Source organism: Aristolochia californica, unplaced genomic scaffold (genome assembly GCF_029961685.1).
Source record: "Aristolochia californica isolate CCGP_79_NKW_82.1479 unplaced genomic scaffold, dmAriCali1.0.hap1 SCAF_15, whole genome shotgun sequence".
Lineage (NCBI taxonomy): Eukaryota > Viridiplantae > Streptophyta > Magnoliopsida > Piperales > Aristolochiaceae > Aristolochia > Aristolochia californica.
Window position 1 is genome coordinate 21,915,244 of NW_027181826.1, and position 16,332 is coordinate 21,931,575.

General features: G+C 34.6%; 1 protein-coding gene and 1 long non-coding RNA gene across 2 annotated transcripts; both read right to left on the bottom strand.

The window, feature by feature from the left end:
• Positions 1 to 764: 764 nt before the first annotated feature.
• LOC137951653 (uncharacterized) lies at positions 765 to 5,191 on the bottom strand. Its single transcript, XR_011112152.1, has 3 exons — positions 4,997 to 5,191; positions 4,292 to 4,410; positions 765 to 1,145 (listed from the first exon to the last, which is right to left on the bottom strand). It is a non-coding gene; the product is annotated as an uncharacterized lncRNA (long non-coding RNA).
• Positions 5,192 to 5,977: 786 nt separating this feature from the next.
• On the bottom strand, positions 5,978 to 7,455 carry LOC137951239 (NAC transcription factor 32-like). The gene is made up of 3 exons (XM_068797826.1): positions 7,251 to 7,455; positions 6,769 to 7,052; positions 5,978 to 6,577 (listed from the first exon to the last, which is right to left on the bottom strand). The coding sequence occupies exons 1-3, from the start codon at positions 7,453 to 7,455 to the stop codon at positions 5,978 to 5,980; spliced, it is 1,089 nt and encodes a 362-aa protein (XP_068653927.1).
• Between the last annotated feature and the right edge of the window lie 8,877 nt (positions 7,456 to 16,332).

Below are 16,332 nucleotides of genomic sequence, written 5' to 3' on the forward strand. Positions count from 1 at the left end.
CTATTGCATTGTCATATAGAGAAAACAATGAAGAATCAGTTTTGTTGTTGAACACCTTAGGATTTTTTTTCTCAATGAATGCTGACCCCATATCCCAATGATAATTAAACCAATACCTGTATTTAATTGAATGTGTATACACAACAAAAACAAAAACCACCAACCAGCCAAGTCATGGTAACATGCTTATCAGAACTACTCCATATTAGCTAACCAACTTATCACTTATCCCTGAGAACAACAAAGATTCCTCCTATCTTAAACTATCTCATCACAACCTTCCGATCACTATACCTTATGACCATTACTCCTTTCTCTCCTATTTACAGAACAGCACTCTGAATCAAGTAATGTCAGGGATTTTAATTTCCTTACGACAATATCCTCATTTTCCTTTAAAAACAAAAATAAACTCTTCAAAATGCTCTTAAATTTTAGTCCCTTTTGTCCATTGTCATGCATTCAAGTGATACAATTTATGACTAGCAGCGAACAAGAATATAAAAACAACAAGTTTGAACAGAAGCTTGTCATAATCCAAATAAGAATTTAGAAACAACAAGTTTGAACAGAAGCTTGACAGATCCAAATAAGAATCTAGAAACAACAAGTTTGAACAGAAGCTTGATAGAATCTACTATAAGTACATGGATTCAAGTTTGATGTGTATGACCCAGACATGGAGTAGGAGAGACGAAAGACAACATGTAAAGAACCAAAGAGTTTAAAAATAAGTCCCCCCCCCCCCCCCCCCACTAATTATCCTGAATGACCATCCTGCAAAGCAAAGAACACTTCCACTAGGGAAAATAGACAATGATGCTTTTACTAACAATAGAAGAAACAAGTAAGAACGTTGCCTCTTTCTGCAACAAAGCTTCCTTTTAACTTGTCATCGAGTCAGTGACAACAATAAACAATGTGTTACCAGGGGCAAATTTGTTGCTACCAATACCCCTTACAATAACAACCCAACAACTTTTTTTTTTTTTTTTTTGAACGTTGATCACACTCATATGCTACACCCTTTCCTCCAGTGAGACTTAATACAAAACCTCACACAAAACACCCCCCACACCCCGATGTAGCCATTAAGCCAAAGGCCCAATCTGACAACACTGCAACTTTTTCCAAAGAAAATACACCTGAAACAATGTAAGGTTAAAGAGCATCATTAGTGCCTCTCAAAGCCAGCTACTTTTGTTTGCAGCTTGATTATTTTATGTTGTCCCTCTTTTATGCAATAAATTATCTCCCCATCATAAAACATATAAATATAACTTCAACAAAAATCAGGCTTGGCCATTGACAGTGATGATCATGAGTCTGTACCTTTGAAAAACAACTATAAAGAAAAAACAATTTTTTTCCTTCAATATTTAGATTCCACTAGCAATGAGTAAAATGTTCTCCGCAAACTGCTGGAGTTGAACAAACAGGAACGGGTTATCCTAGTTTGGCCGTAGAATGAATAGCTTCAATTAGCAGAGGCAGTACTCGAAACTTCCACAGTGTCTGTGAGTTGATAATTTAAGAATTCAGTGCCAGATTTTTAATAATACTATGTATCCAATTTAAGTTTAAACTTCAGACCTTTGCCGAGAAAAAAATGAGAATAGCAATCTCCAGAGATTGATGAGTCATACAACTTTTTTTTTTTTTTTTTAATGACATTTTCAAAAACACATTGCCTCACCCATCTCTGTTTAAGGTAACCAGTTAACCCCTTGGTCTAATGCTTCATATTCTTATTTGCGTTCAAAATATATATTTATACATATTTTTCAAATAGCATTATGTTTGCAATAAGATCTAGATGCCACTACCACACTCAATGAAAGCAGCACCAACTGAACTAACGAATTGGAGTAAAAAAATTAAAAAAAAAATCTTCCGAATATAAACATCATGACCATCATTACTAACTCCTCATCACTAGATGGCAAACATAAAGAGAGAGCACAAGAACAATTTTATACGACATATTTCAAAATATCCACATCGGACATGGCTGACTACATCGCAATTACCATGCCAAGTCCATGATGATGCCACATTGGTTAAATGACAGAAAACCAATTAATTTCTCCATCAGAAATAAAACATACTGCAAAGTTAACTAGGCACAATTAGTATCTGAATGATGCACATATCACACATTTTAAAATGAAATTACATACTCATCTTTCACAATCACTATTTATCAAAACGATGGAAAGATACTGAATGATCAACTCTCCTTTTTCCAAAAAAAATCAGGCATGATTTAACATGCAAGAGAAAAGGGTGGTACGAACCCCTGGCCATCCAATACAGAAGGGTGAAGCCCACATGTTGGTTGGATGATGAAAAAAAAAAATGTTTCCAAACAATGTAAGAATCTAAAAGCTTCATTACCTTTAGAAAGCTACGTACTTAAAAAAATATATTGCTGATATTACTTGCTCTAGTGAATTCAAAGAAGCACATAACAAATGTTTTTCAAAGAATGTAAGAAACTAAAAGCTTCATTAACTTTAGAAAGCTATATGCTCAAAAAATATATTGCTTATATTGCTTGCTCTAGTGAATTCAAAGAAGCACATCCGGCACACACCCACAAGAAAACTCATATAGACCAATTTCCCTAAGAAATCAGGATCTTCACTTCACTTTCAATGCAGCTTTTATTTGACATCAATAGAGCACTTTTCCCTTAATAGGTCTATCATAGGTGAAAAATTGCATTATTACAAACAGAATCCAAGTGGAGTCTGTATAGTGGACGTCTAACCAATTCAAAACATCCTTGGAATCACTTATCTTCATTTTCCAAATTGAAAGGAATTGGTCCAAGAAACGAGTTCAACAGATGAATTTCATGATACATTTTGGTGAACCTGCAGGGCAGTTCGACCACTTTTCACAATGCAAGACCCAAAGAAATAAGAACTATAAATTGGCAAAATTGCATTACGATGTCCATGGATAACAATCTGAATGTTTTAATTAACAGTTGAGAGTTAATTGATGTTCTTTAGGCAACTTATCTCACGTTCAAGTTCAAACAAGATTATGATAATGAAAAGAAGCTGGCTGACACATGACTATCACTTCAAGAAAAAAATAGTTCACCTTTCCCAAGTGATTGACTTTCTTAATAGGAATCACTCTCTTAAAACTATCAAAACATCATGTAGTGAGTGAAGGTCACTACTGTGGCCCACATTGCACTCTGCTCGGCCACTTCCTTCCTATGAAGGCTACTAACATGCACGACTTCATGTGGATGGCTTTGCTCGCCCCTAATTCTTGATTGATTTTAATTTTCTCCCTTTTTTTATCACCTTTTTAGCACAGATTAGTAGCTTGCTTCGTATTTTCTTTTTCTTTATAAAACATGTCAGTCAAGAAGAAGACCCTTGTTACCAGAAAGTGTAAATGAACTGTTTGCATATAATAACAAACAACCGATGATAAGTCAATTGAACCTAAAAGTGCAACCATCTATGTGTTGGTTCATGGCCCTCAAAAGACAAAAAAAAAAAAAAAAAGAATTTATGTCCACCGAGTTTTGGCTACATGCCTCGACCATTATAGACCAAGAAAGAGAGCAAAAGACCAGAAAACATTGCAAAAGAAAAAAAGCTTTTAAAATGTGGATTGACAAGAACAAAAAACCAAAACTGATAATGGAGAGAACATGATCCAATACCCTCACAGACTGGAGAACCATAGACAACTAAGTAGATAAATGGAAGCATGCATGACGGTCACTGCACAATGAGCTTTGAACCTAAGATCTCCCATTTATAAACACCTGACGCAAGCATTGAACCAATGCCTAAGACGATGAACTACAGGCCACATGAATGGAAATACATCTCATAGAAAAGAAAGAGCAAAAAAATGGCCAGAAGATGTTTTCACACATAAAAAAGAAATTAAATTAAAAGCAGATTTACTACTATAGCATTCACCAAGTAGATTTCTAAAATTCTACTACTTACTACTGACAGAATGTTATTTGTTCCTTTTTTCTTTTGAATGGTCTGAATGATATCATAACATAGTAAAGGGGATGTAGACAGTTGCACCAGATTGTATAAGAAGATTATATTATGATAGTTAAAAATTTCAAACTTTAGAAAAGAAACAGGGCACCATAAACATGCCATCAGAAAAGAGGCCATGAAATTGTGATAATAAAATTCCAATTTCAATGTAAAGTAATCATATGGGAAACAAAAGGCGATGGATTTTCATGAAAAAATACTTGTTCTGAAAAATATGTCTAGTAATTCATACATACCGCATATGAGCATGTGGAACAGGCCCCAACATTTCAACTCTATCATGTAAAGAGTCTTTCTCCCTCATCTCTTCCAACCGTTCGCGTTTTGGTCCGTCTCTTCCAACGATGAAGCGAACCTTTCACCAACATTTTTCCCCATTAGAGAAAGAGAGAGAGAGAGACTAAAAGAAAGCTGATAGTAAACAGCCTATAAAATCCGCAGAGGCCTCTTTCCTTTCGTTAACTTTCGTTAAGCATAAAAGAAAATCCTAGGAGTCTGGAGCTACGGATACGATTGAGAAAGAAAGATGATGTCTCATGTCCTGCTTTCACTTTTCTGAGTACATCCATAGTGTGGAAGTAAGTCAGTGCCTGACTTGACTTTTATTTTGAGCCACTGGCCTTCCAGTAACCATTGTCCGCCTTTCGATTCAGCCGTCTTCCGTTAGGATGCTTGGCCTCCCTCGGAGTGAAAAAATACCAAACCTTCTCCCTAGCAGGAGCGTATGTTTCTGGCCGACGCACGGAAAACATAGATAGAGATGGGAGGAAGTAGAAAAAACCCTATACAGAGATGGCTTTGAGAAGGCGTGACTTGACTTTTATTTTGAGTCCTGAATAATATAATTGAATTTCTTTTTCCAATCCATTTCTGGATAATTCATTTCCCATTTATCTGATTTCATGGATGCGAAAAAAGTCAAAAGATTCTTTTTTCATTACATCTAGAGGCCGCATTGCCAAACTGGGTCTCGCCGGTGTTGCCTGTAGGTCGTGATGTGCCTCGAGATGGCCGTCTCCTGTCCCCCTGCCGGTGGGGAATCCGCTCCCGGGTCGTCGCTCTCCTGCGTCTGGCACCTTTGGAAGGCAAGGAGTGTGACTCACTCACATCCATTAAATTAGACGGAGGCGTCCACTTCTTCCGTTATGAAATCTGGCACTTCAGGAAGATGGAATGCATATGCATCAACGATGTATAGCTTCAATAAAGTCAGATAGTTCAGAGACTACGAGTGTAATAGGGGCATCCGTCGACAAAAGGATGAGAACCAACCATGTAGCATCTACATCGATAATTCAAGTATTGTATACGGCATTAGTCCGATCCTTTGTAGGAACTACCCGTAATAACGAAAATGGATCTGTTTATCATAAAGATATTCGTTGTTCCTGACCCTGTTTCACCTTAATTGTTATTTGAACAAAAAGATCATAATAAACTTTTGGTAAAAGTTATGTCTTGGTCCGAGTGGGGATAGCATTTCTCTTCTGCATGTCCATGGAGTTTTGAAAAATCCAAACATCTCGATAGATATAGAGGTAAGAATTTGTCGAACGAACCGCACTCCTTCGTATACGTCAGGAGTCCATTGATGAAAAGGGGCTAGGGAAAGCTTGAACCCCATTCCTACAGTGATGAATATAAGCGCAATTGAAATTCCTGGGGCGTATACCTAGTAGATGGTTTATTTATCAATTATATTGGCCCAATTTCACTTTGAAGCCATAACAAATACACATGTAGGAAAAGAACTACTCAGATAAAGACCCAGGAACCACCATTAAAAAATCTGATAGATCAACGTAACCTCCAAAAGGATTATTGGCAATAAAGTTCCATTTAACAGTAACACTTGAAGCACCACTTTAAAGATCACATAATTCACGCAAGAAAACAATGACCAAATTCAGGAATGAACCAAATCAAAACAGTGGCATATGGTTCCCATCTGAAGGTAGATCAGCTGGTGCAGGCACCATGAAGTCGCAATCCCAAAGCTGATCAGCAAAGTGATCATCAGAGGGCTCATAATTCTCGATAACAACACATGATTCTTGCATCTTTCCTGAGCATCTAGCTGTATCCGTTGGCGAGTGTGTAGAGAAATATGACACACTCGTGGTGCTGCACAGGAGGTTATCATGGGAGGAAGGCACCGAATAACTGATCTGACCATCAAACTGTTGCGATGTTCCAATGTCATGGTAATCCCAAAGCTGATCAGCAAAGTGATCTTCAGATGGCTCATAATACTCGATAACAACAGATGATTCTTGCATCTTTCCTGAGCAATTTGCCGTATCCGTTGGCGAGTCTTTAGATAAATATGATGCAGTCGTAGCGCTGCTCACGATGTCATCAGGGGAGGAAGTCTGTCTTGGCCCCGAAGGAGTGATCAAAGCCGGACCATCAAGCTGTTGCGATGTTCCAATGCCATGCGCTGTGTCCAAATCAGTTGCACTATGTTTCCCTTTCCCACAGTGGGAACGAATTCTGCATAAGGCCCAGGAATTGAAGTGCGTCTGTTGCCAATAAATAAAAGGATGATCAGTACTTAAAAAGAGAATTATACATAGAAGCCAAATAGGTAACTCAGAATTGAAGGAGAAAAGATGATGCATGCGTATCTTAATTCTTAAACCTAAACCAAGGTAAGCCAGAATTAAACGAGAAAACAAAATCAGGGCGACCTAAAGTTAAAATCCAAAGCTACCTTGCTGGGTCCGTCATGAAAATGTTGTTCGTCGGAGACGTATTCGTGCATTATCCAATCGGTCTTCTTGGCATTCTTGGGTTTAGAGTCTCCCTGCAGCTGGTGGAAGACGAGCGTCCTCTTGTTGCCGACTACTCGGCCCTGGTGAGTGATCTTTTCGAAGGAGCCACTGGCCTTCCAGTAACCATTGTCCGCCTTTCGATTCGGCCGTCTTCCGTTAGGATGCTTGGCCTCCCTCGGAGTGAAAAAATACCAAACCTTCTCCCTAGCAGGAGCGTATGTTTCTGTAAAATTATAGCACGAGTTAGGATAAGACGCACGGAAAACATAGATAGAGATGGGAGGAAGAAGAAAAAACATAGACGCATCGAACTTCATTATACAGAGATGGATGATCGCTGAACATAAACTTGAAGGCTTTGAAGAAGGCGAGAGTAGAGAGCTAAAAGGAAAAGAAAAATAAGAAAAAAAAAACAGGGTACCTGTGAGCTTCTGGGGATGGAAGGCGTAAACGCTAGCACGGTGGATGGGAGAATCAGACACATTCTCGGATCGAAGCATCATCGACAAGAAATGGGTAACCAGTTCGACGTCAGTGGGGTTGAATCTGAAGCCCACTGGCACAGGAAAGGACATTGGCGGCAAACTAGATTCTGCTTCTGCTTTCCGTTTCGTTCCTCTCTCCATCTTCCAAAACGTGCCTAATCTCGGTGAATCAACAGTTTTTTATAGTTTACGGTTACGGTGAGTGAAGCTTAGCCATAACCAAATCAGAAAGCTTATCTTTGGTCTGAATTGAAGTTTTTATTTGAAAGATTCTGGAGGCAGTTAATTGATTTTATCGTTATTATTATAATTATAATAATACGATTACAATTATTTCTGATTATGCATCTTAAATATTTTTATTATTATTAACCATTGATACTTAGCTAGTAATCATTAATCATTAATAAATTATTTTCTTAAACCAATTATGTTTGAATGTAAAATCTTATTTATTTCTTATAACTCAGCTACTAACTACATAAACCCTAAATCCATTCACTATTACTAAACCCTTATATGTCAATAAGTAATTAATATTACGTAATTACTATAATGAATGAATGAATAATTTTACCAAAGTTACATGAATAATGTATAAGGACCCAAGTTTGAACTTATAAAAAAGGTTCTCATTTTCGAATAGGCGGGGACCACTATGACATATCTCTATCTTATAAAAATGAACGGCCTAATTTTTCAAGTTCCATCTCGTTCCCAACCTGATGATCACCCCGCCCCTACTTCGAAGGCGGGGGATGTCTTTTATGTGGTTATGTTTATTTCTTTATAGTAATTTAAATTTAATTATTAATAAAGGAATTGGTAACTAGGTAGTATTTTTCTTGAGTGAAGAGTTTATTGAGAGATAAATGTAAACAGTTCTGAGTGTAAGAGAAAATTCTAATATCTACAAATAAAAATAATTTAAATATTAACATTATTTTACATAATGTGTTTGTAATCATCTTTTCAATCAGTTAAAAAACCTGTGAACTAGGTTTTATCTAACGAAAGGTTCGGGATAAGATCGGAGTAAACAATTTAAAAGGTGTTCGGTTAGTTGAGGTACAAAGATGGTGAGTGCAAATAATTTAATGTTTTAACAAGTACAGGGTGCATCACTCTTGGGGGGGGGGGGGGGGGTTAATGCACGTACCTAGTGCAAGTGAAAGTGAGAGTGAGTCACTTCTTAGTGTTAGAATGGTTGCCTGTGTTAGTGCCCAAAATCAAAATTGTAGTGTAGTAAGAGAACGAGATACTTTTTTATAATATACTTAAACAAATATTTAACCAAAACAATCATGGTTACTACCCTAACTAGTAATTTAATGTAGTATTAAGATATATTAATATACTAATTAATTAAATAAAATATTCTATTAATAAATTAAGATAGATTTTGTTTAGTCTAAATTAATACAATAATTACATATGACAATTAACTGGTGCAATAATTAATTATAAAAATAGATAAATAAAAAATAAATATAGTATAATATTTTATATAAGATATATTTTACGTAGACTTAATTCAAAATATATTTCCAAAAAAAATTAGTTTAACTAATGTCAAAAAACAGAATAATTAAACATAAATACTTGATCAATTGTTTACGTTAACAATATTTTAATTGCCACTCTTAAATCACAAATTTAATATTGTTATAAAAATAATTAGTATAATAAATACATATAATAATTTAGTAAAATCATAAGATAATTTTTATGTAGTATAAATTAATGAATTATTTCCAAAAAATTAAAAATCGTTAGTTGAATTAATGATAAAAATTAGAATAATTAAACAAAAATACATGATCAATTACTTGCTTTAACAATATTTTAATTACCACTCTTAAATCAATAATTTTATACAGTAATAAAATTAATAAATAAAATTAATTAATTAATATAGTTGCTCAAAAAAAAAAATTAATATAAAAAACAGAATAATTAGTATAATAAATACATATAATATTTTAGTAAAAGCATAAGATAATTTTTATGTAGTATAAATTAATAAATTATTTCCTCAAAATTAAAAATCGTTAGTTTAATTAATGATAAAAATTAGAATAATTAAACAAAAATACATGATCAATTACTTACTTTAACAATATTTTAATTACTACTCTTAAATAAATAATTTAATACATTAATAAAATTAATAAATATAATTAATTAATTAATATAATATCTCCACAAAATTAATCATCAATAGTTTATTTACTGATAAAAATTGAATAATAAAAAAAATACTTGATCAATTGCTTACTTTAACAATATTTTAATTACCACTTTTAAATAGTTAATTTCATTTTGTAAAAAAAGAGAGAATATTATAAATAAATATAATATAATATTTTATTAATAACTTCAGATAGATTGTAAGTAGTATAAATTAATAAAATATTTCCACAAAAAATAAAATTATTAGCTTAATTAATGGTAAAAATAGAATAATTAAACAAAAGTGCTCGATAATGAACCGAATTAATAATGAGCGAGAGGGAGAGGGAGATGGAAGACCGAGAACGCCGAGAAGAGAATGAGATCCACTTTTGCGAGCTGGTTTCGATCATGATTGAGCCTGACGACTTGTACCGATTATCAAGCTTAACTTGGAGCTCAACTCAACTCTTATCCATTTTTTTTTTAAAAAGGCAAAAGAAATTTTCCTTCCCTCGCTTTAATTTCATTTCATTGGTGTTGGAGTACTCTAAGGAGGGTTGGGAACTTGGGATCCCTCCCCTTTTATTGTATTCATCTAAAGTTAAAAAGTGAAAAAGAGTATAATTTAACTTTTGTTAGGTTAAGTTTCCAACTAATATTTTCATACAAGAAAATTAGTAGAATAGAATTGGTAGGGGCGGCGCGCACGTCTACTTTTCTGTGTTAGTGTTTGTAATAAAAAATACAATGCAAAATACTTTTTTTGTGTTAGTATGTATAATAGAAAGTGCCGATATAATTTTCATTAATAAAATATTTTGATAAATTAAAATTTTAGAACTTTTACTTGACTTTTTTATTAATTATTTATGGGTCGATTAAAACTCTTAGGCCATTGCCAATCACTTGGACAAGATGACCTCCCCTTTCATCTCCTTTTTTCATCATTATACCGAGGAAGAGAACAAGGGAGGGAAGAAAGAAACAAAGCGCTCAAGCTCCATCTTGCACCGGAGAAAAAAAAAAACAAGAACTAGACTGAAAAAAGAAGATGTAAACAAAGAAAGGGAAGAAAATCGAAAGAAAGCGAAAGGAGAGAGACAATAAGAAAATATATTATAAAAAAAAAAAACAAGGAATGGGGAGACCTCCATGGACGAAAGCTAAAAGGAATGAGGGAGCAGAAAAATCCTTGGTCAAGAGAATTAAGAAAACGAAACTCAGAGAATTCACAGGAAGAAAAGAAATTTTCGAGATCAGCAAATTCGGCAGCAGATGTGCTTGCCAAGCAAGGATCTACCCTACAATCCCTGGTTGTCATGGATCTTCTCCCTCTCCTATAATTTCTCTTGTTTATATAAATATATCTTTATAAAAAAAAATAAAAAAACATTCATCAAGGAAATGTGCTTGTTGGAACTCTTATCTCTGCTATATCCGCATTCATCCTGTGGGGTCTTTGGTTGGAGCGAAATCAACGAAGATTCACTCAAGATAGAGTTATTGAAACCATCTCGGGCAATATTGCTACTTGGCTTCACTCAAGAAAGACCTTCTCCCCGTTCTCTGCAACATCCATCAGGGATAATTGGAGAAGCTTAGCCCAGCTCCACCTCTTCTTGAAGCCTCCTGTCATATGCGAATGGACCCCGCCTCCTGCTAGAGTCCTTAAGCTGAATTTCGATGGCTCTTCTCTTGGTAACCCTGGCGTAGCTGGGTTTGGTGGCATGATCTGGGACTCTCTTGGGAACCAGATCGTCTCTTTCTCTGGGCCCCTTGGTATTGCAGAATCCACAACGGCTGAACTCCAAAGCCTCCTCAATGGGCTTCGTGTTTTTCGTGATCATTACTCCAGACCTGTCCTGATCCAGGGAGACTCTAAGGTGGTAATCGGTTGGTGCCAGCATGCCTCTACTCCTCCGTGGTGTCACTGGGATGCTTTTTTTGAAGTTTTGGATATTGTAAATCTCTTGGAGTGTTTCTGGTCTCTTATTCCGAGATCAGCAAATTTTGTGGCTGATGCTCTAGCCAATCAAGGAGCCTTCTTGGAATCTCTTGTTGTCAAGAGTTAGCTCCTTTTGTTTCTCTTAATAAAATTTGCATTTCATAAAAATAAAAAAATAAAATAAAAAAAGCATACTATCTGAACTAACCCACCAAGTCAACTGCTAACAGTATATCAGACTTCTAACCCACTAAATATAAAATCATTCCTGTTTGGTTCTTTGTGGTTATGTCTGAGGAAATAAAGCTAGTGCTTGACCTCAGTTTACTCTTTAAACATCTTAGTTCATATGTTCTATGACTAAAGTGTTCCATGGTGGTGCTTCATGTATGCAATTTGAAGTTAGCCTGCTTCTCTGTGAATTTTCGTTTGGCTATTCATCTCCTCTCTCATTTAGAAGCAGTAAGTTTTTGCAGTCTATCATAGTCCTTGATCACAGATTTTTTAATCATCATTATCATCATCTACCGGAGGCTTGTTGCAATAGGTTTGACTGCATGAATCCACATCTGTCCCGGTATTTCAGATTGCTAATACCATTATTTGTAATTAATCTTACAGAAAATCTCCGTTTTATTTTTTTAAACAACAGAATTTGTTTGGAAAGGATTTATTTCTACTAGAACTATAACTATTTCATTACCAGTATTATTTACTTTATTATAATCCGGATTTCAAGTTTCAGAGTATTTCAAAGAAGAATGTATGCGTGAGTGTTTCAAAAAGAATGATTCAGTTTATTGCTCATGTAAAAAGTAAAGAATAATGTGGAAGCAAAAGAAAAAAAAGATAAAATAACTTAATAATTAAGGTTGGAAGAGAAGTGTGCGAGAAGAATATGAGACAGGGGAAGTGAGAATGGTATTTGGCCAAGACAAGGAGTACCCTTCTGCTTCTTGGGTACCTTCAAGTTAAAGGACAGAAAATTGATCATATATAAATGTTGAAACACACAAGATTAGAAATATACCCTTATTACAGAATGGAAATGACAACTAGATTAATCTGACAGATAATCTCTTCCTGACCTCTTCCAAAAGTTCTTATTCAAATAAGGGTTCTTTTAGAGTTATCTTGATGAAGTTGCATAAAGTTGTTAGAGGCAACAGAAATAATGATATTTGCCCTTGCTTTAGGGATTTTGGTTCTGAAAATGAAGAAAATACCATCATGTTATTTTAAATCTTTTGGCTAGTCAAGCCTTTTCTTTTTGCAGTTATGGTTGTCCATCATTTAAAATTGTATTCTACAGCAGATAAATATTTGATTATACTGCTATTGTTGACGACTCTGGTGAGGTGATGCAAATAGACATTCTATCAGGGGCAGTCACATGGAAACCTAATCTTCTTCTTTGGAAATACTCTAGATAGACCCCTCTGTTGAAAAAGAAAACAGTTCTTTGATTTTCTGTTTTCTCTCAAATACAATTTCCACAGAAAGCATATGGAAGAGTTTTTATCTCAAACCATATTTATGAGACTCACTTGGAGTCTCCAATTTTTTAATCCAATTTGAAATTTTACAAGATTTAGATACTTTGATTTGCATAAATTATTTTTGCTTAATGCTGAAACCCTTAGATCTAGGAGGGTAAAGGAAGGGTATCCTGAGTTTTTCTTTGATATAACTCTCTGATTTTCTCACTAATTTCTCCCTCTGGGCTACAAACACTCTGCAATGGTTTGGAATTTATCTGAATTTCCATTTGGATAGAGGATTCATGGGGGAGCTTCACAACTTAAAAATTCAGCCAATACGAGGTCTTTGCCTTAAAAACTCTTGACTTCCCCTGCTATCCTTTAATGTGTGTACTATTCATTATTTTTTTCTATTATTTTTGTTATTGAAGTAACAATAATTGGCTATTTGTCTGTGGAGTGTATGTTTCATACAGTTTCTCTGCTCAATCCAGTTCATTTTTTTAATATTCTCTGTGAACAGTCCACTGGTTGCATCTTGTGGATATAGCATTCCTCATCCTTCTGACAACAGAGTTAACATCAGAGTTCAGACTACTGGTATGCCAGCTCACTACTGTGTGTCTTATTTCTTATTTTAAAGAACCTGCTACTTTCATATTTAAGTAAGATTCTACCATGACCTTAATATATTGCTTATAATTCCAAACATGTACTATGTTGTTTGATTCTGGAATGGAACTGCAAAATCACGCATCCCTTGACTCTTATCCCTGCATTCTGATATTTTTCTTGGGATGATGGTCCCTTTCTCATGCTTTTGATAGAGCTTTTACCAGCATGGGATATTTGACAGTAGCAACCTACTCTGAAATTGATTTTTCATCTCTATTACTTATTTGTTCTCAATATTCTGGCCAAGCAATTTTTACTGTTACTTAAATTGGGGATTGCTAGCTTGCACCGTCTCAAAATCCTTCAGAATCTAATATCCACTGTGTCACCTACTTTCTCATCTTAGCTGTGAGGAAAAAAAACTCAATTTTTGTTTGCTTTTCTTATTTGTTGTACCTCATGTGACATAATCAGATTCATATGATTCTGAATTTTAGGAACCATAAAACAAGCTGTTCTCCAGAGTCTTCTGGAACAGTAATTTACAAATTTGCTGGAAAAGTAACTCCAATTATTTTACAAAATGCACTATGAACAGGAATGAAGAATCATATTCTGTTCGTACAGCAATATTAGAAAGCATTTCAGTATTAAACAATATTCCACTGAAATTCTTGGTGAAATATGTTTTTTTCTGAATGTCTACCTGATTGTAGCAAGTCTTCAAGAGCTGGTGATGCTAAGTCAGCCAATGGGGTCAGATTTGTAAATTCCTTTTGAGCAAGTATCCACCTGCTCATAGATTGTTCAGTGTTAAAAAGGGGTCTGTGACGGTTTTTTCTTTCTTTCTTGGTGACTCCATTTAGGTGAACCTGCCAAAGAAGTACTGAAGAATGCACTCCAGGATCTCATGGTGATGTGCCAGCATGTGAGAACCACCTTTGACAAGGCTGTTGTGGACTTCAAAGCCGGTAAGGAACTAGAGGATATGGAGATTGAACATAACTAATGTGTATCGAGTTCTGGTAATTTGACGATATAGTCTCTCTTTGAGTTCTCCAGGTCCAAAATTTGTTGCTTCGGTGTGGTAGGAAATTTTGATGGGGACTTGGTCTTTAGTCATTGTATGTGAAAATGATAATTTGTTGCTTCCGTAGTATTTTGTCAACAATGCTAAATGATATTGGTATGAAATCTATTTGTAAATATTGTGATACAAAATTACCCATTGGACTCAGGTTGGATTTTTGAAGACCATATCAGTCTCAAGAACTCAGTTTCGAAACTTATCTTTGGGATGGCCTAGACTTTAATGAATGAATAATTTTACCAAAGTTACATGAATAATCTACATGGACCTAAGTTTGAGCTTATAAAAAGTTTTCATTTTTTGAATTGGGAGAGGGAAGAAGAGGATTTACCCCCTTCATCATATCTCTATCCTACAAAAATAAAAGGGCTTAGTTCCCAAATTTTTTAAGTTGCATCTTTGTTCCCTATAAAACCTAACCCGTTGATCGCCCGGGGGGATGTCTTTTATGTGGTTATGTTTATTTCTTTATAATAATTTAAATTTAATTATTAATAAAGGAATTGGTAACTAGGTAGTATTTTTCTTGAGTGAAGAGTTTATTGAGAGATAAATGTAAACAGTTCTCAGTGAAAGAGAAAATTCTAATATCTACAAATAAAAATAATTTAAATATTAAGATTATTTTATATAAAGTGTTTGTAATCATCTTTTCAATTCAGTTAAATAACCAGTGAATTGGGTTTTATCTAACTAAAGGACAAGGGTGCATTACTCTTAGTCTCTTACAGAATAAAAATTAATACCTCAAGTTGGATTCGATCGTGCTTGAGCTTGACGACTTGTACCAATTTCATTTTCTTTAAAAAAAATAAAAAGGCAAAAGGGGGTTTCCTTCCCTCACTTTTATTTTCTTTTCATTGGTGTTGGAGTACTCTAAGAAGGGATTATCCCCTTTTATTGTATTCATCTAAAGTGAAGGTGAAAAAGAGTACAATTTTGCTTTTGCAAGGTTAAAGTTTCCAACTAATGTTTTCACACAAGAAAATTAGTAGAGTAGAATTGGTAGGGGCGGTGAACTGTAAATACTTTTTGTGTTCGTATGTACAATTGAAAGTACAGAGAGAATTTTAATTAATATAATATTTTGATAAATTAAATTTATAACTTTTAATTATCTTTTTTTTAATTATCTTTTTTTAATTATTTATAGGTCGATTAAAGCTCATAAGTCATTGTCAAACACTTGGACCATTTTTCAAGGAAAGTTTTTTTTTTTTTTTTTTTTTTTTTAAAAATGTCCTCCTTCCTCTCCTTACATCGCTTCTTCCCTTTCATCATTGTACCAAGGAAGTGAACAAGAACGGGAAGAAAGAAATAGAGCGAAGAAAGGGAAGATAAATTGAGAGAAAGAGAGAGAGAGACAATAAGAAAATATATAAAAAAAGAGGGAAAGGGGAGACCTCGATGGACAAAAGCTTTGAATGAGGGAACAAAAAAATCCTTGGGGAAGAGAATTAAGAAAATGAAACTCAGAGAATTCAAAGAAAGAAAAGAATAAAAAAAAATGGGATGATGGTGATTTCCAATGTAGTAAATGAAATGGTAGAAAGATTGGTCGTATCTTCTTCATCCAGAAGAGAAAAGATTAGAAATAAAAGAAGTAATTAAGGTTTCCCCCACCAACGATGGTAAAGAAGATCTCAACACTTCTTCTCTCCTACACACTATCTAAAATATTAGAATTTCTTTGGGCCAGCATAATTTTACCC